Consider the following 26,367-nt stretch of genomic DNA (forward strand, 5'->3'; position numbering starts at 1 on the left):
TAAAAGCAAGTTAAAAAATCTACAAGGTCCCTGTCCTAGGTTAAATTCTTTTTATGCAGCTTTTAATAGAGAAAATGTTTCTTGCATGATAGATACATACAACTCTGAAATAAATCCTTAGCTCTTATTCAATCTGTGATTAAAGGAAATTCTAAAATAAAGTTTTCGCCCTTAAAAATCAAGATCGAGCAGATGATTAAACAGAGACTTCAGTGTAATTTCCATTTTCCTTCCTTTTCTACTTGTATCTTCCTAACTGGGCCCAACTAGGCATACGTGACTCGAGCATCATCTGCTAAATCACACACACACACACACACACACACACACACACACACACACTCTTGTATTTCCTCGCGCATGTGTCCACAGCCTGAGTGCACTGCCTGGTGGGCTGAGAGTGGCTTCCACCACACTTGGCAGCCTGAAGGAGCTCTGTGGCTCCATCCTTTCAGATGTTAATGGGTTCCTTCTGTAAATGACTAATGATATATTCTGCCTGTGCTTAAAAATAGAATCTCACGTCACACATGAGTACAAGAAACTGTGGCTTTGGCACTGCTTGAGGTGGGGGCAGGGTGGAGGAGCAACTGAGCCATTTTCTTGTGTTTGTATCTGACTGGGAGAAGAGTAACCTCTGGATGACCTCCATGCCCAAGTCTGAAACACTAAGGGCTGAGCAGATGTACTGAAGAAGCCCTCGGGAACAGGGGCAGGGCAAGGCCGTTATTTTTAGTTTTCCTGTCCTCACTTAAGATTTTATTTTAGCAAGGAATTTTTGAACAACTTTCCAACTAACCAGGATGCATCTACAGCAAAACTTTATTTTAAAATGATAAGGGACAGATTTATTTGTGGCTACACTGTGTCCCTTTCAGCTCTCTTTTCAGTTTTACCAGAATCAGGAAGAAGGATTTGCGGGCAGCCCGCATGTTTATACCACTAGTTAAATGGCTCCATCCCCGACTCCCCCTCCCATTCTCCCCCGCCCCCCAAGGGTTTCTCTGTGTATCATTAGTTGTCTTGGAACTTGCTCTGCAGATCAGGCTGGCCTCAGAATAAGAGATCCACCTGCCTCTACCTCTCCAGTGCTGGGATTAAAGGTGTGCACCACCACCAGCCCATCCTGACTGCACCGTTTTTATAAAACTGTCAACTGGAATAATTCTGTGAGGAGGGAGGAGGGCAGCCTGAGGAAACACCAAAGCCTTAGGATGCAGAAGTCAGGCAGGGCCAGAGAAGGCCTAGAGGCAAGGCAGAGGCTGTGGAGGTCAAGGACAGCTGACATTGGAAACCCAATTTCCTTGATGAAAAGTCATTGAACCAAAAATTAGTCTACACTGCTGCCAAACAACTGGGTCTTTTGAGAAATAAAACATGAGCTGAGCATCTAAAAACTAATAGTCTTACAGAATTTGTATGTGTAAATTTCTGTTAATGTGACAAGCTGAAAATCTGGGGGAACTGTTTGAATAAATACTTCCAATTCTGAGTCTCATCCAAATTTGATTAGCTTGTTAGATTTAAATCCACCCTGACAGGTGCTTCCTCTGCTGGATTCTTCTGGTTGGGAAGCTCGTATGTGGGATGTGGAACGGAACTCAGGTCTTAATGCTTGTCTGTGTCTGTCTGAGGCAGGGTCTCACTGAGATGCTCTGGGGCTGTCCTGGAAGCCACTCACACACCTGTTCTGTCAGGAAGTCATGCCAGCTTTGCTGTCAAATGCATCTAGGGGCCATCACCCTCCTCCAATCCACCAATATTTCTTGCAGGGCTCACTGTGAGGTCCTAACTGGCCCTTTATTCTGCCTCATTACTACTCACTGATAACAGAGTAACGGAAGAAATCCCTTTCTGACCTGACAGAGCATGCTCCCCTCTTACTCTCAGGACCTGGAACCTTCCAGTGCCTATAAGGCTCTGAGCCATCTGCTGCCCATCACCTCCTCCACCTTACCTCTACTGCTTGCTGAATAACTACGCTACTTCACCTTTTCTCACTCCTTTAAAAAGGAGGAGGGCCTGTACCAGTCTCTGGGGCTCAGAACTTACCAGTCCCTTCCTTACCCTACGCTCTTTGTCCTCCCGAGTTTCCGTTCCCGTTCACTGCCATCAGCCACTCAGGCCGTCCTGACGGCTGTATTTTAAGTTGCATCCACTCTCTCGTGCCTCAAACTCTAGGCCAAGGCAGAATTTGATGCTAGCTAGACACCTGCACTAGTGGTTTATTTCTCTTATTGTCTATCCTGGACCAGATTATAAACTGAGAATAAAAATAACTGCTATCTCTTTTAAAGAGCTGATTTATTTACTTATGTATTGCTTTTATGGGTATGCATGTGTGTACTTGCACAAGTTTATGTGTATAATGTTCATGTCATAGTCTGTAGAGGTCAGAGAGGATACTGGTTCTCGAGGAACAAGAGTTACAGGTGACAGTGAGTGGTGGTGTCGGAGAACCCGTCCTCTGCAGGAGCGGTAAGTGCTCCTAACACCTGAGCCACCGTTGTGCTTTCTCGCAGTATTCCCAGCAGCAGGCACAGGAACTGTACAATAAATACGATGCCTCGTGCAATACCTGGTAGATGTTGGGTAGAAAACAGGCACACAAAGCCAGAGCACGCTCATGGCTATAGCGCAGACTGCTCGGCCCTTTAGAACTGCACTGAGTGAAGCCCAGCCCGTCCTCGGCTCTGTGGCCTCTGGAATTACTTCCAGCCTGACGCTAGCTGGACACTGCACTTCTCATCAGTGAGGTCTGAATTTACTAATCTATAAACATGACGAACAGAAGCTGAGCATTGCTGACACAGAAGGATCCCAGTGCATCTCACTCAGTGGATTTCTGTGGTTATCTCTGAAGAACGTCATTTAGATCTCAGATAAAATGTTATCTCCTCAGAGGAGATAACCTGGCACTCTGAGGCCCATTACCCTCCTAACCTACTTTATCCCCCACGTTCTCTGACATCGCCTTGCTTCTACACAACTGGAGGAGATGTATTTATATTTTGGTTTACTAGTTTTCCGTCCATCTCTTTAAAGAGACTGACAGTTTCTTAACTGTCCATGTGGTAAGGTGGAAAACTGACCGGTGACCTATTTTCTGACTTGCAAAGTATGTTCAGGTCTCTACAGTGAGAAGACAGTAGCCCACCTTTGTAATTTGTGTTATTGGTACAGCATGAGCTCTGGCCTTTGTGGGGCCCTGCCCTGGATCTTTCTGAAAGCGCAGGTTTTCAATCATAGCTGACGTCACTCTTACTGTTCCTTTAAAGCACTCACTCTTCCCACATCGGTACCCATGAGTGCCCAGTGTGCCTTACCTGCTCCTCATGCAGAACAACTTGACCCTTGAGAGGACTTCCCAGTGGGGCTACTGTCACAAACGGTCTCCAGGACCCACTGGCCATCCTTGGGAAGATGTCGAAGAAGTCCACAAAGAAGCCATTTTCCCCAGTCATATTCATGAAGTACAAGGAAACGGGGTTGCACGCAGCCACATACAGAGTATGTTCTCCATTTTCTGAAACGGAAAAGAAAAATGTATTCATTGTGCAGTTTACAAACAGTTTTCTGGCTGGCTGAGGGTTCCAGCACAGCCGAGTCTTGCACTCGAGCACAGGGTGGAGGCTCAACACCTGGGTTTTAGGTTTATCGGGCTGAAGAACTCTGTTCCTCCTCAGTGTACACAGAGGGGCACCCATGTAGTGAAGGGCTCCCGGAGGATTCCACAAGGACCCAGGTAGCTGCATTAGGTAGCTGACGGCCGTGATGTCAGCAGACTTTCACTGTGTGGGAGCAGAGAGCTCCCTGGCCCAGTGCTTTGCTCTATCCGGACATGGTTCCTCCAGAAGCACTTTGTCAACATCCTCCATCTGCTACATTCTCCTCTTTTTAGATAGTTATTAGGTTATGGAATTTTCTTGCTATAAGTAAGAAATTTGATTTTTAAAAAATCCGAGCCCTGGGCTGGAGAGATGGCTCAGTGGTTAAGAGCACTGGCTGCTCTTCCAGAGGTCCTGAGTTCAGCTCTCAGCAAACACATGGTGGCTCCCAACCATCTGTAATGGGACCTAATGCTCTCTTCTGGTGTGTCTAAAGGCAGCTACAGTGTAGCTGTATACATATACATATTATATACATAAAATAAATAAATAAATAAAAAGATCTGAGCCCTGTGGGTCTCCCTCTCACAGATATGGTAATGAAGATTTAACCACAGATAGGCAATGAACCTGCTAAGCAAGAACTTAGCTAACCCCTCACAGTCTAGCACTACAGATTTTAGCTTCTAATCTAATGTTCATATCTTATGCAATCTCTCTTAAGTACAGGCTCTTGCCTACATCTAGTTTCTAAAATACATAGCAATGTTCCAATTACCAGCAGAGCCAATAGGACTTCAGATACTAAGTTGGTGGAGTTGGAGTGGGCTGTCATGTTCTGTGCTTTAGCAAAGGATGCCAAGGATGCTAGTTTGAGTGCCCCTCCCCCTTAAATTAACAGGGCCATCATCTCTTACATGAGCATCTTGAGGTACCAGCTGCTTTTGTCTGATGAGTGCTTTAAGCATTGCCTATCTATCAGTTATTAATTTTACAGCAATCACATTTTCTTAATGTAAAATTAGATAAAGGAGAGACAGTGAGATGGAGTGAAATTTGGTCCAATCCAAGAAAATCTGGATCACATATGTGTGCAAGCCATACTTAAAGATTTATACAAATATGCCCCAAATATTAGTTCTAAAAGAAATAGATATACACTAGAAAAGTACACTAAAAGACATGTTAACTTTAAATAACTAAACTGATATCAATGAGGAACACAGCCGCCCGGCTGGGCATGGTGGGGCGCCTTTGGTAGGCAGCGGCTGGTGGATCTCTGTGAGTTGGGAGCCAGCCTGGTCTACATAGCAAATAACAGGTCAGCCTTGACAACATAGTGAGACCCTGTCTAAAAAAAGGATAAGGAAGAAAAGAATGATAGAGAGGAAGACGAGAAAGAAGGAAGCTGAAAAAATTATTATTGTTGTTGTTGTTGCTGAGATAGGATCTTACTATGTAGCTCTGACTGTTCTGGAACTCACTATGTAGACTAAGGTGGCCTTGAATTCACAGAGAGCCACCTGCCTCTGTCTCCTGAATGCTGGGATTAAAGATGTGTACCAACATATCTGACCTGTTACTTAAGTGCTGATATGAACTATGCTGTAGCAATTCCAAGTATCAGTCAGGATAGTAGAATTTGTACTTTATGGGCCTTTTAAATGCATCCATTATAAACAAAAATAAGTTAAATTTACCATTTTATGAGCACTTTCCTGCATATGAGAGGGCAGCAGGGACACAGGAGGACCAGTGGCAGAAACACGAACCACAGGATTTTTAATTGTTCTCATATTACAGGTATTAAGTGCTGTCTTAGCCTTGGCTCAAACACACAGATATATAACTAACTCCACTTCCCTCCCAGGAAAGGGCTGTTTTCTCTAAAAAAATGCAGGATAGATTTTTAAAAAGGAAAGAATAAGGATAAAGGTGAAAAACGAGTTTGCAGATGTGGTTCCCTTGAGAGGAAAGGGTTACCTCCGGTTTTATCAGGGTTTTATCAGGAAGAGCAAATGAGTGTTTTTCAAGGCCAACTGTGACTGCCTGCTGGAGAACTTGGAGCAGTGTGCTCAGGACGGAGGGGCTGAGAGCAAGTTTAGAAAGTGATGCAGGCAGTTTGCTCTCCCTGACAGGTGTGCATTAGGAGGGTCACCACGAGTCACAGTATCACAGTTCAACCTTCATCTATTGACCCTCAAACTTTCTCTCTCTTTACTGGTGAATGCAACATATCCTGATAGAAGCACCCATCCATTACCACCAACCACCAGTCTCAAACACATATTCAAAGTGGCTGACCTGAGGACTAAATGACAGCCACAGAACCCACAGGAACAAAAGCAAAATCCAGACTTACTCCCCTCAGTGATTCCATCTCAGTCAAGTGAGCAGCTGCCCCTGCCTTCTACTGGTTCGTTCTTACCACTTTGGTAACTGATGTCACCTGAAGAACATCTGTACAAAGGTACCCTGGGTCTAAGGCACAAAGGAACCAGTGGTGGCAGCAGCCCCTAAGTACAGAAGCCAACCGCTCCTTACCCTCCACCTGCGTCCCTGACAGTGGAGGGCTTAATGATGGGAAGTAGCAAGTTGGAACCCAGCCTCCCTCCTTAAATCCAATCTTTCTCTTCTTTCTGTCTATTTTCAGCACATTCCTAAGTGTGTTTAACTCTGTGCTATGACTGTAATGAGAAACAGACATCTTCACAGCAGCCCGGCATGCTTATGTGGGGTCTACAATGGCATTTTGTGGGGTTGTTAGAGGAAATTAGTTCATATTATATATAATTGCTATCTGGAAAGTCACTGACTGTGTCTCTCACGGAGTTCTTGATGCCTCAAGATTATTGTAATCCTCTGATTTTCAATCGGTGCAGGAGGAAAAGATCAAAAGAATAAATGGACATACCATGTGATACAGCGATGTCACAGATTAAATTAACTTCATCCAATGGAAACCTCCAAGAGGTACTTTCTTCAGTAAAGTTTAGGAATCTTGCTTCATGTTTTTCTATTGGGTATTTTTCCATGTTTACAAGTACTGGACCCTAAAACAAAGCCACAGTCTTAGTGAAGGCGGTTGGGTAGTCATTAGAACAGCTGTTTCGAAATACAATATTTCACTATTTAATATCTTGACATACTCTACTTTATTGTTTGGCATGGCACTTAAAACTCTTGCAATACCATGCACTCACCTTTACGAGTGCTTTCTCATGGTGAAACGTATTACATTTCTCTTTCTTTTGTTTTAATGAAGTATACCATGTCTAAAGCACTATAAGATTTCTTATGACTACATTTCTTGACCTCCAAACAGAAAAAAAACCCAGACTTGCTCAAGCCAGCAAAAATATATAAGTTAACAAACCTGAGACTAGTATCTTTCCCTTGTGAAGAAAGATCATGAAATCATTATACTGAAATGTAATGGCTAAAGTGGATCTTTTAAATGAAATGTTTAAAAAATGTGATATTAAGACAAACTAAACCCCCTCAAATGACTGATAATCACCAGTGCTACTTATAAAAGGTAGAATGTTTCATATATGGTTATATCATTATTCAATATAAGCAAAGGAACTAACTTAATAATATTGTGTGTATCAGTTCTGGGTAGCTAGCTATTACTTTCTGAAAGAATCCTATCGTATAACTCAGTTTCCAATGGCTTTTATGCCCTACAGTCCTTAATTAATCAAGATATCTGGGCTAGATATTGGTGTCCATGTCCCAGTCTATCTAGATTGTACCTAGGGGACTGAAGAGTCAAACTGTATCTGTCTTAAAACCTTGGAAGTGACTTAGGTGCTCTGATCACACTTAGGTGACATTGGGTTGGGTGGCGGGCGGGGGTGGGGGTAGGGGCAGAAGAAAGGGACAGCTCTGACAAGAGTCTCTGAGGAATGAGAAGAGTCTGTGCTCCCGAAGGCATTGACAGACTAGGACTCACTCCTGGATTTTTCTAAATATAACTTTAGTGGAAGAAAACATCCTTTTGTTTATGTACTGCCATAACTGGTTATTGTATTACAATGACAGAATTTTGTTGTTACAACAGATTCTTTATAGACCACAAAATCTACCATATATACTTTTTGGCCATTTATAGGTTAGGTCTGCTGACTCTCCTGTCTATAGTAGCAGACAGAAAAATATGTATTTTAGAACTGTGATTTTAGTGTAATCCCTAACTTCTGTTTCTAACCGCCTAGAGAACTCTTTCTACTGAAATGTTTAGAATGATTTTGATGATAACTAAAGACAAGTGACCCTTTACTTTTCTCAGGAAGACAATGTCAACAATATATGGGTAAAAAATGGAAAAAAGAAGACAATTTAATCTTATTAGCATACATAAAGTAAAGATAAATATCACAGAGTAACTCTGTAAGGAAAATAAGCAATATACCCAATTGATTGTCCTGAAACACAAGATTGGCTCTTAGAAGTTCTGTTTGGCCAATAGCAACTGCCTACATTGAATTCCTTGGAGGTCAGATTGAACTTTAAGTTAGCACAGAAGTTAAAGAGCCAACCAACCAGTAAGTCATTCCTCAGACTATATGGACCATACCAACAGAAGATTCAGAAGGTTTGTTAGATTCAATGTTAAGAGGAAACCATAAGGATAACAACCTTTATGTCAATGTGATGCGTTTCGACTGGACATAAGACCTTTTGTGTTCCATTTCCCGTCTGACCAATTATCCAGTAGCCCATGAATGTCTTTTCTGGCAGAGGAAACCTGTCAAAGAGGATTTGAAAGAGTAAGCACTTTTCCTCATTATCAAGTGTCTTAGAGTTACTACTGCTTTGATGAAACACCAGGACCAAAGCAACTTGGGGAGAAAAGGGTTTATTTGGCTTATACTTCCATATCACTGTTCATCATCTATGGAAGTCGGGAAGGGAAGTCAAACAGGACAGGGACCTGAAGGCAGCAGCTGATACAGAGGCCATGGAAGGGTACTGCCAGGATCACCAGTCAAAGGATGGCCTCACTCACAGTGTTCTGGGCCCTCCCCCATCAGTTACTAATTCCAATTCTTACAGGCATGCCTACAGCTTGATCTTATGTAGGCATTTTCTCAACGGAGGTCCCCTCCTCTCAGATGACTTTAGCTTGTATCAAGTAGGCATAAAAGCAGACAACAGGAAACACATTTGCAGCCTATCACCAGGAGCATGCATACATACAAAGAATGCTTTGTATGGCTCCATAATTCACTTAGAATGCAGTCTATAACGTCATGTTTAGAATGTACATTAGTCGGAAAAAGACACTCTACTTTAGACCTCAGAAAATAAGACCCTGTCCCATTTCACCGTAATGACAACTATTCTTAAGGCTAACACATTTTCCACTGGAGTTGATACAATGTGTAGTAACTTTACATGTAGATTCCTGGTAGAGTACAGGAAGACTTAAAGGAAATTGGAGCAATTCATTTTCATTTTCAGTCTGTTCTTTTACATTTTGAATTAAACAGTAACCAGGGGTACACTAGTGTTAGACCCTTGTTGGAAGGTGGTAGAGAACAAAGCCCACAGACTGTACTTTGATGATTAATATGTAAAATATATACAGACATATTCCCATAAATGTGTTACCTAGTGCTAAATATACCCATGTAATCGCTAATTAAGACCAGGACCCAGATCCACCGGAGACTACGTTTCACTGCTACCTAGGAAGCTACCGCCCTGACTTCTGAAAGATTTGCTTCCTGTTTGATTTATTTTATTTAAAGAAATACAATGTTTTGTTTGTTTTGAGACAGGATGTAAGTATGAACATCAGCTTGGCCTTGAAATGGCTCCCTCAGTCATCCAAGTGCTCTACCATAGCCATGTGACACTCTGCCCTGCTAGAGCAAATTTTCATTTCTTCTTTGAGACAGGATCTTATGTATAGCCCTGGCTGGCCTAGAAGACACTATGTAAATCCAGGCTTGCCCCTAACTGTGGTATTCCTTCTACCTCTGCCTCCCAAGTGCTAGACTTACAGGCATGCAGTACAACATCTGGCTTAAGCAACTTTTAAGTAAAGCGATTCCTATACTAGAGCAAATATGGCAGCAATAAAGAATAAAATGTCAGGCAAACCCAAGAATAAAACTTCTACTTCTTAATCACAAACCTTTTCACTTGAATATTTATAAACTGGGACCAGGGATCTGTCATTTTCATTTAGCTATATTTCTTATTCATCATATGGTACAGCAACAACAATAACAAGACAGAGTTCAAAGTTCTCTATGTAGCCAAAAATCAAAATATGTTTAGAAGGAGTATGGCGATCATTCACACAGCACATATTTGTACTGAAGAGTCATTTTGTTTTCAGTAAAGTTATCGTCTGATATGCATTTCCGTAAGTTTAGTAGAACTATAAAACATTGATCACTCTTTGCATAAGACATAGAACTAAATGCTCTGGCTGAGCATGCCTTTTGACCCGTTGAAACTTGAGAGGAAGAAAGGGCCCTTATAATGAGTGTCTTCTACGACATATGACCCTATGTCATACCTTGCTTTAAAGGACACATTGGAATACATTATCTAAAATACTTTCTAGGGAACTGAGATACACAGACGTTAAGAGCACATGCTGCTGTTACAAAGGATCAGAGTTAGATCCTCCCTTGCCTTGCAGTCACCTCTAGCTTCAGCTGTAGGGGATCCAATACCCTTCCTGACCTCTACGGCCACTGCCTCCTCATACACAGCAATAAACATATTCAGATAAATCTGAACAAGTTAAATAACATATATTTTAAGTACCCAGGCCATGACCTTGATTGAGAGTGGGAGGTGGCTGGGGCCATGCTGAATTAGAAAACTATGATGTGTTCTTTTAAATAAAGTAATAAAACGTGTTTTTGCATTAACAGGGCAGATCTCCAAGAGTCTGATCTTCCTCACTCTTCTAGTTTGGGGAGCAAACTGTATTCTTCAATTATTCTCCTAAGTTTACTGTCCTCCAAATATGGAAGGAGATACATTAATTTCTTTCTTGACATAGTAATGGTGAATGTAAAGACATCTGGGTTTCAATCCTGGTTTTTTGTTAACTACTGATGCAAAATTTTAAAGAGTGCCAGCTAATATCTCAGTATTAATTTTTTCACTTCTAAAGAAAGGTCTTATCTATATGGTCTTAATGGCTTGAAGAGTCTGTGATCATCATGGAAACCAGGGCCAGAAGTGACAGTACACTTTATAGGGCTTGTATTACTTTGGTGCTCTTGACTGAAATTGATCAAATCAGAATGATAATATCTGTACCTATCAATCAGATGGGGTCCTTGTTCAATAGCCATGCTTTCTTAAAGAATAAAGAGGCTCTAAATAATCCCATTTGGTTGAGGTCAAAGTTTTCACGTCTTGATCTAGTTATAACTAGAGAGCTGCTTAATAAAATAACTATTTGTTGATAACCCAGCATAAGAAATGCATCCAGGTCTGGGGATACATCTCAGTTGCAGAGGATTGCCTAACATGAGCAAGATTCTTGGCTTGATACCCAGCACTTGAAAAACAATACCACTAATGTATTCACTAATAATTTTATAAATAATATTAAAGTGCCAAGTAAGAAGAAAAATCCATCCATTCAAGAAAAGGTAACCTTTCTCATATTCTATAGTCAATGCCAGGAATGTAGATAAATCTGCTTAGAAGTTGTCAACTTGGGCTGGAGAGATGGCTCAGTGGTTAAGAGCACTGACTGCTCTTCTAGAGGTCCTGAGTTCAAATCCCAGCAACCACATTGTGGCTCACAACCATCTGTAATGAGATCTGACACCCTCTTCTGGTGTATCTGAAGACAGCTACAGTGTACTTACATATAACAAATAAATAAGTCTTTTAAAAAAAATAGAAGTTGTCAACTCATTCAAAGTAACAGTCATGGAACTCACAATCTGACGGATGGACCACTAGATACCACATACAAACTGCACCCAGAACCACACTACCACAGTGTTCTTCTATTGGCAATGTCAATGATGCTGAAGGATGCATTGGCAGGTGGCCTGGGGTTGCACACACACACACACACACATACACACACACACCATCATGTTCCCTTATTGCCCCTGGACCCTGACAATAGTTGGGAAACCATAGCTCCCTATTTATTTCCCATGAAGGCTCCCGCTATCTCTCTCTCTCTCTCTCTCTCTCTCTCTCTCTCTCTCTCTCTCTCTCTCTCTCTCGTGTGTGTGTGTGTGTGTGTGTGTGTGTGTGTGTGTGAGAGAGAGAGAGAGAGAGAGAGAGAGAGAGAGAGAGAGAGAGAGTGAGACCATTCTTAACTTTCTTCCCTTCAGTGTTAGCAGTCAGCACTATTTGGGGTATGAACAAGGTCTGGAATAATCAACAAAATGGTGGCTACGGAATGGGTTGGGAAATTGGGGGAGTGTTACCCTGATAAGAAGTTAGCAAGAAGGCCTTCTTTTCCATTTTACTGAAATGTGGTACCCAACTCTGACCAGATTTAAGTTTTTATGTTTGATTTGATTGACACAACAACAACATTTTCCATGATTTTAAGATTATGTCACTGTGCTGTGGAACTGTGTTAATGTCCTAGCTGGATGATGTCTGGATTTGATTTTTAAGGGGGAGGAGCATGAACTCAAGGCCTATAAATAGAATTGCTTTTTATTTTCAGTGTCATTCATGAATTTATGTGTTTTAAAACAGGGATGTATTTTAGTACACGTGTTGTGATGTCTCCTAATCCCTTGTGGAAGCAGTGACGAAGATCTGAGACTAAGAGCTTTGAGTAAGAGAAAGGTGCATATCAAAATTATGACTTGGGTCAAATTATAGTCCTTGGCGCACGTTTGAGAAAGGACAGGATTTGCTTTTTTAAAAAACACACGGACAAGCCATAACACGACACATATGGCCAGGAAAGTTAGGTAACAGCATCTAAAGGACACGTGAGGGCTGTCTCAGAAAAACTTCCAAGGAGGGGGGTTGGGCTTTTAAAGCACATGTTCTGGCAAATTTCTGCCTCCTCTGAACCTTTGCCAATACTATTTCTGGACTCTGAAAGAAAACACATGAAGATTTGGATCTTTCTAGGGCCATTATGCAATTGGAAGTTGTTGGCACACCTATTATCAACAATTCCTAAGACATTTCCTTACCACAAGAACTACGAATGTTTATGGGGATAATGGAAGCCTTCAGGGTATAGTTCCACCAACCCAGAAACTCAACAATTACAACCATCTTTGAGAAGAAAGAGAGTGTCTACAATTTTCCTGGCCTCCCTCTCTCGTACCATCTTAAGAGCCAACAGTGAGTTCACTGCACTTTCACAGCCCATTCCTGACCAACACTTCCCACTCGGCCTTTCCCCTTTTGCTCCAGGCCACCCTGTAGCTCAGCCTTACCTGGAACTACTTTTTGCTATTCCCTGAACGTGTGCATGGTAATGCCTCCTCGAGACCATTTCTAATCATTCTGCTGCTGCCTCTTCAGTGAGCCATTTCCCCCTCTTCCTTTGAGATCAGGTATCATGAAGCTAGTTTTGAACTCATCACGGAGCAGAGGATGACCTTACACCTCAATCTTACTGCCTCTGTGTCCCAAGTATTGAGATCTCAGCATGCACCACCACAATCAGCTTGGAGATCCTTCCTTTTAAGCCACAATCCAAATATTATTTGCCTTTGAGTCCCTCCTCTAATTTCATTCTGGGGAGAGAAAAATCAACCTTTTGCTCTTTTGGGTTTCCATATAAATTTACACATATGAAACTCTGAAAAGTTTACAGAGTCGGTAACTTTCCAATTTAAGAGAGAGAATACAATTTTAGAGAGAATAGATTAGAAATGAATCTATGAAATCTTTTATTTTTGTTTTTTACTTAATAAAATAAAAACTCAGCATAAGGTTGAGCATGGTGGGCTATGCCTGTGATCTCAGCACTTAGGAAGCTAAAGCAGGAGTCTGAACTAGTCTAGATTACCTAGAGTCTTCCAGATAAGCATGGGCTATATTGTAAGCCACACCCCCATACACCCTTAAACACGCCAGTCTCATGCTTAACAGAGGAAAGAAAGTCCATTTAAACACAAAATAACAGTGACGGGCACTACTACAAATTCCCAGTAGTATCCTTTGCCAAGAACTTTAAAATCTCCTTCCCCACAGCTCACAAGCCCCTGTCAACTTTACATTGTTTTGCTGAACACAGCATGCATGTGAGTGTGCTTTTGTATTTTCTTCTGTATTCTTGACTCTACGTTTAGTTAATTTCATTTATGAAGTGTACCTCTGCCACCCAGAGCCTGCCAAGGTCACAGAAATGCTGTCATCTGGATTCTCAAGATGGGAAGATTGGGTGGAGCTGCTATCTTTGGCTGGCACTTCCTAACACACCTCCTGCTTTCCAGAATGACCCTGCAGTGCTAGGTCAGCTGTCCTGCCTTCCAGCCAAAGCAGATGCTGACAGCTTGAGCCATGGTCTCTGACTGTCTTTCTCCTGGAGGTTGCTACCAGGCTACAGGTCTGAAGGCTGATTTTAAACTTTCCTTCATCTTTTTTTTCAAATTCCCCTAGAAAGAAAATGCCTTCTTTTTTCTCTGTCATCTGCTTTAGCAAGTACATCTTAGTGGTTTCAAGTCTTGTGTTCTTTCCTTTCCTAATCATCTCCAAGAATGCTTGGGAGTGAAATTCCAACCACCGTCACTGGCAGTGTAGAAACTTCTTGAACTTCCCACAGGACAGAACTACAGAGGGACAACTTGCGTGAGAATAAAGCCATTGAAAGTAACACACCAATAGCACATGCTTCTGATTTAGTTGATTGGTGATTTATTGAGTAGGGTTCAGGCTTTAGTTAATTAGTAAGGGTCTACTTCGGACCCACTGATTACCCCTTCTCTCAGTGTTGTCTTCTCTTTTCCAGTTGGCCACAGATAGCTAGGTCCTCTTCGTCCGCAGGGATTCCTGCCGCTGCTCCCACTGCTCAGGTTCCTACGCTCAGGTTGGCTGCTGTCTGGTTCATCACTTTTTGAAAATGAAAAGAGCCCTTTTCTGCCACACAGGTAATTCTGGCTCTTCCATCCAGCCTCACTGCCCTGCGCCCATCACCTCACCCTGCCACTCACAGAGCACTTGTACCTCACCCACATTTTCTTTACTTTAGGGACAGCAAGAGGGTCCACGACCTGCCTTTGACCCCAGGATCCACACAGTTGAAGGAGAAAACTGACTCCGGCTAGTAAACTGTCCTCGGCCTCCACGCACACTCTCCGGCAGGTTTATGAGAAATAGATGTAATTTTAAAACTTATAAAATTTCTCTGCTTGAGTTGTTCTCCCTCCTACATGTGTCCGAGCACACAGAATAACACTTAACAGCCTCAGCTTACAATCCTCATGGGCTCACCCCAAGGGCTAATGCCTTAGCCCACTGACAGCCTGAGACACACACTACTTGTCCCTGACTGCTTCCTTGGGTGCCGTGACCTACTTAAGGCAACACTGAGTCCCCTTCCCCTTTGGAGCTCTGGCTCCCACATGGAGCCCTCTCACCCCCCACCCCAGCAGCACATGGAAAGTGTCCGTTCAGTGAGTGAATGAATGGTTGGTATTTTGACCTATTTGTTTTCTCTTTTCAGAGGGGCAAATCTTCCCCAAAGAAAACTAATGTTTCCTTTGCTTAGAAGAAACTCAGCAAATCTTAAGACTCAGAGAGTTCTGCTTCTATCTACCTCTTGACTGCTAGGATTGAAGCTAGCCTGGTCTACACAGTGATCTTGCCAGGGCTAATAGTGAGACCTTATCTAATAGGGACAGATGAAGTTAGGAATGTATGATAGAGGGATTTGGGGGGCAGCTAACAGAGAAAATTAGGGCAGATATGATCATATTTTATTGCTTGAAGTTCTCAAAAAAAAAAAAATTTTAGACCTGTCACGTTCAACTTCTCTACCCAGTCAGATCCTACACAGCCTTCTCTAGGGTCTAGAAGGAAATAAAAAAAGCTATCTTAAAATTCACATGGAACCACAAAAGACTCCACACAGCCAACACAATCTTAAGAACAAAGACCAATGCTAGAGTGATTACCACTTGAGACCTCAGACTGCACCTTCGGGTTTCTGTCTGCTACTGGAGAGGATCTTCTGCCACAGGGCTCCATACCCAGGTAGCACAGGGAGATAGCTAGCCTCCCAGGAGTGTGGACAGGCCTGTGAGTGCAAGTAGGAACACTCCTGCTGCTCAGATGAATCTTCTTGGAATCCTCAGGACACAGGAACCCAGGGGCGGCCTGGGACTAGAGGCTTCCGATTTCTGTCTGTACCAGAGCTGATCCCGGACCACAGAACTACATATATAAATACCACCAGGGGAGAGCTGGTATCCCAGTAGTGCCTACATACCTTCGAGCACAGAGTTGTCCCTGTACCAATAGCTCTCTATACCTAAATTTATCCTGGAGAGAACTGGTCTCCCAGTAAGAGAAGGCAGACCTATAAGAATTACACCAGACTTTTTACCAGAGACTATAAAAACTAGAAGATCCTGGGAAGATCTCATACAGACCCTAAGAGAACACAAATGCCAGCCCAGGGTACTATACCCAGCAAAACTCTCAATTACCATAGGTAAAGAAACCAAGATATTCTATGACAAAACCAAATTTACACAATCTTTCCATAAATCCAGCCCTACAAAGGATAATTGATGGAAAATGCCCATACGAGGAGGGAAACTACACCTTAGAAAAAAACAAGAAAGTAATCTTCGTTCAACAAACCCAAAAAAAGATGACCATGCAAACAAAAATATAACATCAAAAATAACAGGAAGCAACAATCACTATTCTTTAATATCTCTTAACATCAATGGACTCAATTCCCCAATAAAAAGACACAGAGTAACAGACTGGGTACATAAACAGGACCCAGCATTTTGTTGCATACAGGAAACACACATCAGTATCAAAGATAAACACTACCTCAGAGAAAAGGGCTGGAAAACAATTTTCCAAGCAAATGGTCCTAGGAAACAAGCTGGAGTAGCCATTCTAATATCGGATAAAATCAACTTTCAACCAAAAGTCATCAAAGATAAGGAAGGACACATCATACTCATCAAAGGAAAAATCTACCAAGAAGAATTCTCAATTCTGAACATCTATGCTCCAAATGCAAGGGCACCCACTTTCATAAAAGAGATCTCAGACTACTACATAACCACAGAAATAAAAATATGGGCACAGAATCAGACATGCAGGCAAATGGAACAAGACTGAAGACCCCCACATGGTATACGTAGTTGCAGCCATTTAGTATTTGACAAAAATGCCAAAACTAAACACTGGAAAACAACAAACCTGCAACCAATGGTGCTGGAAAAGCTGGATGTCTACATGCAGAAGGACGAAATGGGACCTTTATCTATTGCTTTGCACAAAACCTAACCCCGAGTGAATAAACAACCTAGGTGTGAAGCCTGAAGCATCGCGAGAGCTGGAAGAGGGCACAGGCAGCATCCTACAGCGCAAAGGCGTGGCGTGGTAACAGGTGGGACTTCATGAAACTGAGACGCTTCCACACAGCTAAGCAAAGAACCTGGAGAAGAGGAGGCCCACAGACGCCAGGGAATCTCTGCTGGCTATACATCTCACAGAGGACGAATATCTGGACATATAAAAAGGTCAAAAACAAAAACAAAACAAAACAAAACAAAGTAGTAGGTTTATTTAAAAAAATGTGCCTGGGATCTGAACAGAGGAATCTTATATGAAGAAGAAAAAAAAAACGGCTAAGAAATATCTAAAACATGCTCCTTTCCTTAGCAATTAGGGAAATTTCTTTGAATAACTTGGAAATTTCACAGAAGAAGGAGCATGGTTTAATGCCCTATCCTGCTATTTATTAGCTATATCTTTTTTTTTTTTTTTAACCATGAGAACAGGCAATAGAAATTTTGAATTTATTTCTGTGGATACAACTCCTGGCAATGTCGCCTTGAATTAGGAATCTTGTGCAACTGATTGTGCACATGATGGATGGTTATATATGTGTGTGTATGTATGTATGTATATGTATATATATATATTTTTTTTTATTTTCTATATTCTTTGTTTACATTCCAAAAGATTTCCTCTTTCCCAGTTCCCCCCTCCCCATATGTCCCATAAGCCTTCTTCTCTACATCCATTCTCCAATCACCTCCCTCCTTTTTCTCTGTCCTGGTATTCCCCTACAATGCTAGATCAAGCCTTTCCAGGATCAGGATCCTCTCCTCACTTCTTCATGGGAGTCATTTTAATATCATTTCTTACATTATTCAAGGAACTAAGCCCTGGTTCCTTAATGTGTAAAACAAATCCCAATACACATGCACATCTAGTAGAATAAGGGAGCTGATATTTGTAATGTTCTTAGAGAATGTGGTCAGGAGTTGAAAGATAGCAACTACTATAATTTTTGATGCTTTAAATGTGTTGTATGGGGTTAGGGTGGGGATATCTCAGTGGCAGACCATGTGCTCTGCATGCAAGAGGCCCTGGATCAGGCTCTGGGCGGTGGGCAGTAGTTGGGGACATTCTGTGTGTCCCCAGTTAACATTTTTGGGTTGATGCATACCAACTCCAAACCTACTGTGCTGAAATACTGGAATGTCTGCTGACTTGATCTCTCATCTGCCACAGATGAATGTAAAGTACTCTGTTGTCAGAGGAGGCATTGGAGTTTGACTAATGCTTTATTGTAATAGAAGCAAAAGTCCTAAAAAAGAGAAATTTCTAAATAGACTTTTACTTAACTTTTTAAAATAAAAGAAAAAAGAAAAATTCCAGTGTCAACACAGTAGATGCTTAAAAACTAGAATACAGAAGTGATATATATTTTCTAAACCTAAAACAGTACAGAAAGCCTCTCCCAGTGAAAGGTGGATACTACTGTATTTTAAATGCTAAAAAGAGTGGCCACTTATGTGGCTTCAAAGCCGTGTATCACAGGCAGGGCAAGAGGCAGAGGCAGCCCTGGGAGCTGGAGGTAGCTCTGTTTATTCATCTCACAAGGACCACGGCCAATGCGAGTTCATCTCGTGTTCTAAGTCAGGAGACAGAGAAGTTGGAGATGATCATTCAGAGTCTCATTCTAAGAGCTTCCATCATGTCACAGGGAAACCTGAAATACACTTGTGTGCGTCCATAGTACAAGTGTATGTATCACAGACAACGATGATTCCAAGTAGAATAACTGAACCACATATTTCTTTACTTTCATTTTGTAAGGTCCTCTTTAAACAACAAAAATTTCAGACTCTGATAACTGTTTCAGAAGTTGCCAACAATATTGCTTATATTGTCACTGGAGCTGGAACACACAAAGACACAGACACACAGCAGCTCTATCCCTGTTTTCTAAGAGTCTCTGTTTCAAGTTCCTTTTTGACAAATGCAGTTTTATGTACCGTGTGTGTGTGTGTGTGTGTGTGTGTGTGTGTGTGTGTGTAACAGGTTTATTGTGAGACTTGTTTTGGCTGGTGCAGTGCACACTTCCTGGAGAGCACATGGCCCTCGTCACCTAGCGTGCTTCTGCTGCCACCGTCTAATGTGATCCCATTATCATTATCTCATTAGTGTGACAATGAAATGCTCATAGCATTCTCAAGCATCTGCATTTTATTTTAGACGTATGAAATGAAAGTTCTTTCCTTTTAATTGCTGTTAAGTACAAAATCGTGTATGTCATTTAAAATGGAGGCTGAAAAAATGCTCTCCTTTTAAAATACGTCTCCAGCATGATGGATTTCATAAATTATCCTAAAATAGATCTTTTAATTTGGAAGCACTGATATCATAGCAGACCATTTACTCTTAAAAGGAACTTCGGAATAAAATAAGAGCTCAGTTGAGGAATGAACATGCAATCTATGATAAGAAAGTCTGTAACTATATGCATAGGTTATAAGTACTATAAACATGCATGTTTATAGTACATGGTGTATATGTTTTTCTTTGGATGTTTAGAACTAATTCTGCCAGGTATGTAAATATGTTATTTATATATATACATAAATTAAACGGTATCATATACATATAAAATAGCATTTAAACCTAAAGCAATTAGTTTCCCCATGTCTGCCCATGACACTAAAGCATGCAGATTTGTACAGCACCATATAGCACACACCACTGATAATTCTCACTAGTTATTTAGCCACTGAACCAAAAAGTAATGAAACCTACATTACTTATGAAGCATACTTCTATTTGGAAGTAATTTCTCCCAGTGTGCCTGATTTGATCGTATTTATGATCTCTTTGACATGTCATGTAGTAGAAATTGCAGCCATCCCAAGAAGGTCCTAGTAGAAAGGAGTAAGGACAACATGGAAGTCTGACCATCAGTCCAGACCTGGTGCCAGGATCTGGGAATAAGTTTGCAGGCCTGCAAGCTTTATTAGACAAGACAGTAAAGTTCTTCTCACACAGAGAGGCCTGGAAATAGAGACTGTACTATTTAAGAGAGGAGGAGGGAGAGCACTTTTCTCTTGGGTATTTCACCAGAGGACACTACAGTGGTGGGGCACTTCTTCTCTTCTCAAATAGGCTCTTACTGTAGAGTCTTGGCTGTCCTGGAACTCAAGATCTAGATCATCCTGGCCTCCAACTCAGAGATCTAGATGTGGCTGTTTCCCAAGAGGTGGGATTAAGTTCCTGGCTTGACAACATCACAGTTAAATGTCCCATATATACTCTGGTTTGAATTGAGGAAGGACAGGCAAACTGTGGCTGGGTATCAGTACCATGTACAAACCCCCCTTTGCTCCAGTGCCTGCTGCATTTCTCTTCTGAGCTTCATGAGGCAGTGGCTAAACTATCTCCCCGCCCATCTTCAGTGTAGCCATGCCAACCTTCTTCTAGAGTCAGTGAAGGTGGCTTCCATCCAATCAGGATGATGGTTAGTTATGTAACAATAGAATTAACGGGTTTTAAGAAGAAGGTTCATTTATGGGAAGAAGACATTAAAGTACTTGGGCCATTTTTACCCTTCTCCCTTAGGAATGGGGATCCAACGCTTCCAAAAGTCTGTGCAGCTACTATCCACAGTCATTTTCCAGCGGGGGAGAAGCTGTACTGGCCAAGGCCAGGGCTTTCACGTGAAAACTTGTCACCAAAGTGTTTGGAGACTTGCATTTTGGGGTATTTGGATATATACACAATGTGGGAATGAGTACTCATTAATTTTCTTTATATATAACTTATTCACATAGCTAGACATAATTTTATACATTTTAGCATATCTATGTTTAACTCTAGCTTGTCATGTGACTTTGGGTAAGCATTTTCCCACTTTAGGATCTTCTTTCATTTTTGATATGGGGTCTTTCTACATCGTACTGACTACCCGACAACTCACTTTGTGGAGGCGGCTGTACTGGGACTCACCCAGCTCCACCTGCCTTTTCCTACAGAGTGCTGGGAGTAAGGCGAGTGCCACCATGTCCAGCTGTGGCGTCATTTTTGACACTTGAAAGTTTGGATTTTCAGATTAGGATACTCAATGTGTGTTACTTCTTATAAAGTCTGCTTGCTTTTGCAGACACAGGGAACAGTACCACTCTGAGGAGGGCAGAGGCTGCGAGAGAGCAGGGCCTAGTGAGGGCAGAGGCTGCGAGAGAGCAGGACCTAGTGAGGGCAGAGGCTGTGAGAGAGCAGGACCTAGTGAGGGCAGAGGCTGTGAGAGAGCAGGGCCTAGCGAGGGCAGAGGCTGCGAGAGAGCAGGGCCTAGCGAGGGCAGAGGCTGCGAGAGAGCAGGGCCTAGCGAGGGCAGAGGCTGCGAGAGAGCAGGGCCTAGCGAGGGCAGAGGCTGCGAGAGAGCAGGGCCTAGCGAGGGCAGAGGCTGCGAGAGAGCAGGGCCTAGCGAGGGCAGAGGCTGCGAGAGAGCAGGGCCTAGCGAGGGCAGAGGCTGCGAGAGAGCAGGGCCTAGCGAGGGCAGAGGCTGCGAGAGAGCAGGGCCTAGTGAGGGCAGAGGCTGCGAGAGAGCAGGGCCTAGTGAGGAGCTGCATGAGTATAAGATACTCTGGGACCAGAGCAGTCCCATGTCACATCTCCTTTTATAGTTACTGCCAACACTTCCTCTTCCATTCTCAAAAGTGTCCTGGTCTGAAAAGCAAATTTTACTCTTATGTTTTTGATAATAAAATGCTCTCATTTTCACCATTAGGGGTTCCATTTAGTGAAGAAACTGCTCCAAATTCAAATGCCTGAAGAGAAACCCAGCACCCTAGAGTGCCTGTGTCAGACCTAGGGATGCAATCTGAGATAAGACAGATCACTGAATCCTAAGCCTTGCTGACTTCTCCAATGTAGGGCTGCTAACCTGTCAGGAAGAGTCCTGTGGAACCTGTGGGTTTTGTGGAAGGATGAGAACACCAGTACTGTGAGCTACTGGAGTCACCACAATTTACAGATGAAAAACCTGCTCCAAATTATACATGATACAAACACCCCTACCCCCAGAAGAAGTCACCTTCTCTCCACATTTGCTCTCAGCTTATTCTGAGGTCTCTGCAGCCGTGTCTAGCCCAATCTCGAGTGCAAGGTCGACCCTCTGCTCTCCAAGCCGCCATGAGCACAGAGATGGCAGTCTCTTACCCTGGCAAGCTCTTGGCTTGCTTCACCAAGAGCTGTTCTTCACAACCAAACATGACCACAAGAAGTCAAGCCATTATTCTGCCTTCCTTCCACAAGAAAACTACCAACAATTTTCTTATAATTGATGTGCTTAGGTAACATATGTTACACCAATAAATAACACTCTAAATTACCTGCAATTCACAAACCTACTTTCCACAGGGCTAAATCCTAATGACGTAAGTTTGTTAACAGTGATTAAACCATCATGTTGCCAAGTGAAAAGAAAGAGAAGGGTCTGTAAGAAAGATATGAGAGTAACAGAAGCTTGTATATTAAAGACATGTTCTCAACTCTCTAACAAAAGATGTTGTACTCAAGAAATTACATTGTACAAAATGCCCATAAGGACTTGCTAACCAATCACTAAAATAGTATTGTATAGAAACACATAAACATGAGCGATGGACTCCCACTCACAATTCCTGAAAGAAAATTACTCATCAATAACATAAACCAGCACACCCAGAATGTCTCACACAACACCATCTTGTGCTTTTACCACAGAAGGGAAATATTTGTTTCTCTTTGAGAAATTCTTGGTATGTTAGTGACTTGTTTTTCTTGGCTTCTACTATGATGTTTTTATAAGGACTTCAAAGAATGATGATATGTAGTCTTAGGAAAACATATATTGCCAGACTAATCACTGACTTAAATTTAACCTCATTCTAAATAGTGCCTCCTGTAGAATAAAGTCTAGTAATTTACCTTAAGAACTATGATTGCTTCATGCAAATTTATGGTAACCTACATTTTGTAGACAAAGATGCCAACTACATCTGGTCAACAACATATCTGGTTTGAACATATAAAAGGTGGGTTGTCAGCCCATGTGCTAGGAGTCTGACTTTTCTCATTACCTCTCTCATCTATAAAGCTAGAATAAGAGCCCTTAGATCTGCATTAATCTGGTATATTTAGAAGCTTATCTGTCATGAAGAAAGCATCTTGACAGATGAACAGTTTAATCTTTATGTGGTTTTCACAGCTGTACACTAAATTGCACTGGATTATGAAATAACGAGACCCACAGTCGTTCAACAAAAGGACAGAGACTGATAAAGAAACAAATATTTCCCTTTATTTGAGTGTGTTACAGCTATTCGTGGGATAGTCATAAAAACTGAAATCTTTAATTTACAGGACTATAAATGATGCTACTTAACTGAGACCCGTCAGCAACAGTAGCATCTGAAGAGCACTACTCCTGGAGGGCTGCCCACACCCAGTCAGCTTAGTGTGTCTACAGCAGATCAGGCCCTATCGGCACCTAAGAGTCAGAGACAGCACTCAAGGCTATGTCAACAGTGGGTTCCTTACTCCTTTGCCAGCTGCACATTGGTAGGTTTTGCTCCAATGGGGATCCCGTATTTGTGCAAAGTGTTCATCAAAATCTCTCTCATGTCATTGTTGTAAGAATCAAAGTCAAATACATTCCGAACCACAACGGACAGGCCTTCAGTGGGAAATTTCTGTATGAAAAAAAAATCCTCATTATCTATGTGATAAAGCACGCATTATAAAGGTTTATAAAACTTACAGAGCAACAGTGCACTAATGAACTTCAGTAGGAACATATTAGCTGTGCCCGATAACCAGGCAGTAAGGAAACACACACACACTTGTGAAGAAGGACTGCACCTCCTCCATTTCTCCTGGGTACCTCAGGTGTGTGTCCCTGCTCAGACCCACTATTGGCTTCTTCAACCTGTTTACTGCTGCACTATCCTGCCAGCCAAGACATGAAACAGACTAGACGTGTGCCGGCAGATGAATGGATCTGCACATCAGGGTTTTATGCAGCCATAAAGAAAATAAGTATGTGCCACTCGCAGGAAAATGCATGGAGCTGGAGATCACGAGACGTGATGTGAGCTAGAAGCAGAGACAAGCATGCTGTGTTCTAGCTCATGTGGATCTGTACTGAACAAGCACACAGAGGACATGCGAGGGGAAGGGGGGCTCTGGGTGGCGAGGGCGAAGTTTAAAGGGGGGAGAAGAGTGGGGACAACAGAGGGCAAGAACAGAAAGATAGATATCATGTTCTCTGTCACACACACAGGCAGTTTTAACTATGTACACACACATACACACACACATACACACACACAGCAGAGGGAACAATTTTGGCAGAAGGAAACCAATATGAGGTGGGGAAGAGCAGAGGGGGAGGAGTGGACAGAGAGAGGCACCATGCCATGCCTGCATGGAAATCTTGTAATAAAACCTATTATTCTGTATTCTAACAAAAAAGTAATTTACAAAAGGAAAAATGGGCATACTAGATTGACCAAGTTAAACAAAGCAGCTACATAAAATGTTGAATGTCAACACAGAGATGTCTAGAGTACTCGCAGTCTATGAATAAATGGGAAAAAAGGATAGAGGCACAAGGAGGAGAAGAGAACTTGAGGACAGGAAACGGAGCAGGTGCTGCCACTGCTCCAGGAACACAGAGCCGAGGCAGGAGCCACCACAGCTAGACTGTGCTGGTGCTTCCTCTCCTGCAGCTAGACTGTGCTGGTGCTTCTTCTCCTGCCTAGACTGTGCTGGTGCTTCTTCTGCCTAGACTGTGCTGGTGCTTCTTCTCCTGCCTAGACTGTGCTGGTGCTTCTTCTCCTGCCTAGACTGTGCTGGTGCTTCTTCTGCCTAGACTGTGCTGGTGCTTCTTCTCCTGCCTAGACTGTGCTGGTGCTTCTTCTCCTGCCTGCTCGCATTTCCTTGCAGAGCTGGCATCCAAGCTGGTGTGCTGGACTTAGCAAGGCCTCATACAGAGAATGAGCTTTTCTTTTTCTTCCCATATAAATATATCTATTATACATACACACACATATAAAATAAAAAAATATATATATAACAAAATGCATATTATACATAAAACTAATATACAATAAAAATACATTTTCCAAATCAGTTTTTCAGACTTCAAGATAGAATGCAATATTTCTATGTGTATGTGTATATGCTGCAGTATAATTAAATCATGTGAACTGACCTATCTTCCATTTGCATAATAATATCTTAATGGATGTAATCATTTAAAATCTACTCTTAGCAGCTTTGAACTGAACCTTCCATTCTTATTAACTGCTCTTCAGTCACTGTGCTGTGTAATAGAATCTCTTCCTCTGCAACGGAAGCTTTTCTCGCTTTAAAAATCTCTCTCCCTTTTTACCTGCCAGCAACCTATATTTTCAGTAAGGTTTTCTCGGAGGGTTAGAGACTGAAGAGAATTCCAGAGTCGACAGGCTGTGGCTATTGTCTGTAGATCATTATTTGCTATATAGAGTTTACATGTTTTTTTTTCTTTACCAAGTGGATTATACATTGTATATGATCACAGAAATTTTATTCTCTTGACCCCTTACCTATCTTGACAAAACTTTCTTTTAGTATATTGTCTGTTAGATTTTGTTCTACTTTCTACCTTCATGTAATTTGTAATATTTCCTACCCAGACACCATATGCTGGTTGTAAAAAGCCAAACAATAGAAACATTTCCTTGTTGCTTAATTATTTTCCCCTCTAACACACACACACACACACACACACACACACACACACACACACACACACACACATCAAAAAGCAAAACAAACCCAGAGTCAATCTATCAAAGTTTTTAGCTGATTTGTAAGGCACAAAACCTTGCCAAAGCCAACTCAAAGGCTGAAGTGAGAACATCTGTTGGTCTTTTAGATTTATTACTTAGCTTATGCCACATCATATCAGATTGCCTGCTGACTTACTATAGAATGGAAACGCCAGCTAGAAACTGTCCATACAGTCTGGGAGACACAGGAGTATACCACACCTGTAAGTGTTTGACAATGTTGACGACTTCTCTGGTAGAGTAAGGATAGTTGATAATCCCTTGGTCAGCCAAGTTCCTCAGCTCTCCAAAGGCCGCCACGAGCTTCTGGAGGGTGGGTTCAGGCACATTTGGGCCATACTGTTTGAGCATCTCAAGCTCTGAATGAGGCTTGGGGTTGTCAATGGCATGACAGCTAAAAATGTCACCTATGAAATAGAAGAATTCCATCTAGTGAGCAGTCGATCCACTGT

General features: G+C 42.1%; 1 protein-coding gene across 1 annotated transcript in view; it reads right to left on the reverse strand.

Annotated features, from left to right (window-relative positions):
• The window catches only part of Vwa8 (von Willebrand factor A domain containing 8), a 335,644-nt gene that overhangs the window by 96,189 nt on the left and 213,088 nt on the right, over positions 1-26,367 (reverse strand). Inside the window, exons 25-29 of the mRNA XM_052190877.1 lie at positions 26,117-26,322; positions 23,622-23,773; positions 8,253-8,361; positions 6,523-6,661; positions 3,327-3,526 (exon numbers count right to left, since the gene is read on the reverse strand). Of these exons, the coding sequence (XP_052046837.1) occupies positions 3,327-3,526; positions 6,523-6,661; positions 8,253-8,361; positions 23,622-23,773; positions 26,117-26,322 (806 nt within the window). The remainder of the gene's footprint in view (positions 1-3,326; positions 3,527-6,522; positions 6,662-8,252; positions 8,362-23,621; positions 23,774-26,116; positions 26,323-26,367) is intronic.

This window comes from Apodemus sylvaticus, chromosome 8 (assembly GCF_947179515.1).
Source record: "Apodemus sylvaticus chromosome 8, mApoSyl1.1, whole genome shotgun sequence".
In the NCBI taxonomy this organism is placed as follows: Eukaryota; Metazoa; Chordata; class Mammalia; order Rodentia; family Muridae; genus Apodemus; species Apodemus sylvaticus.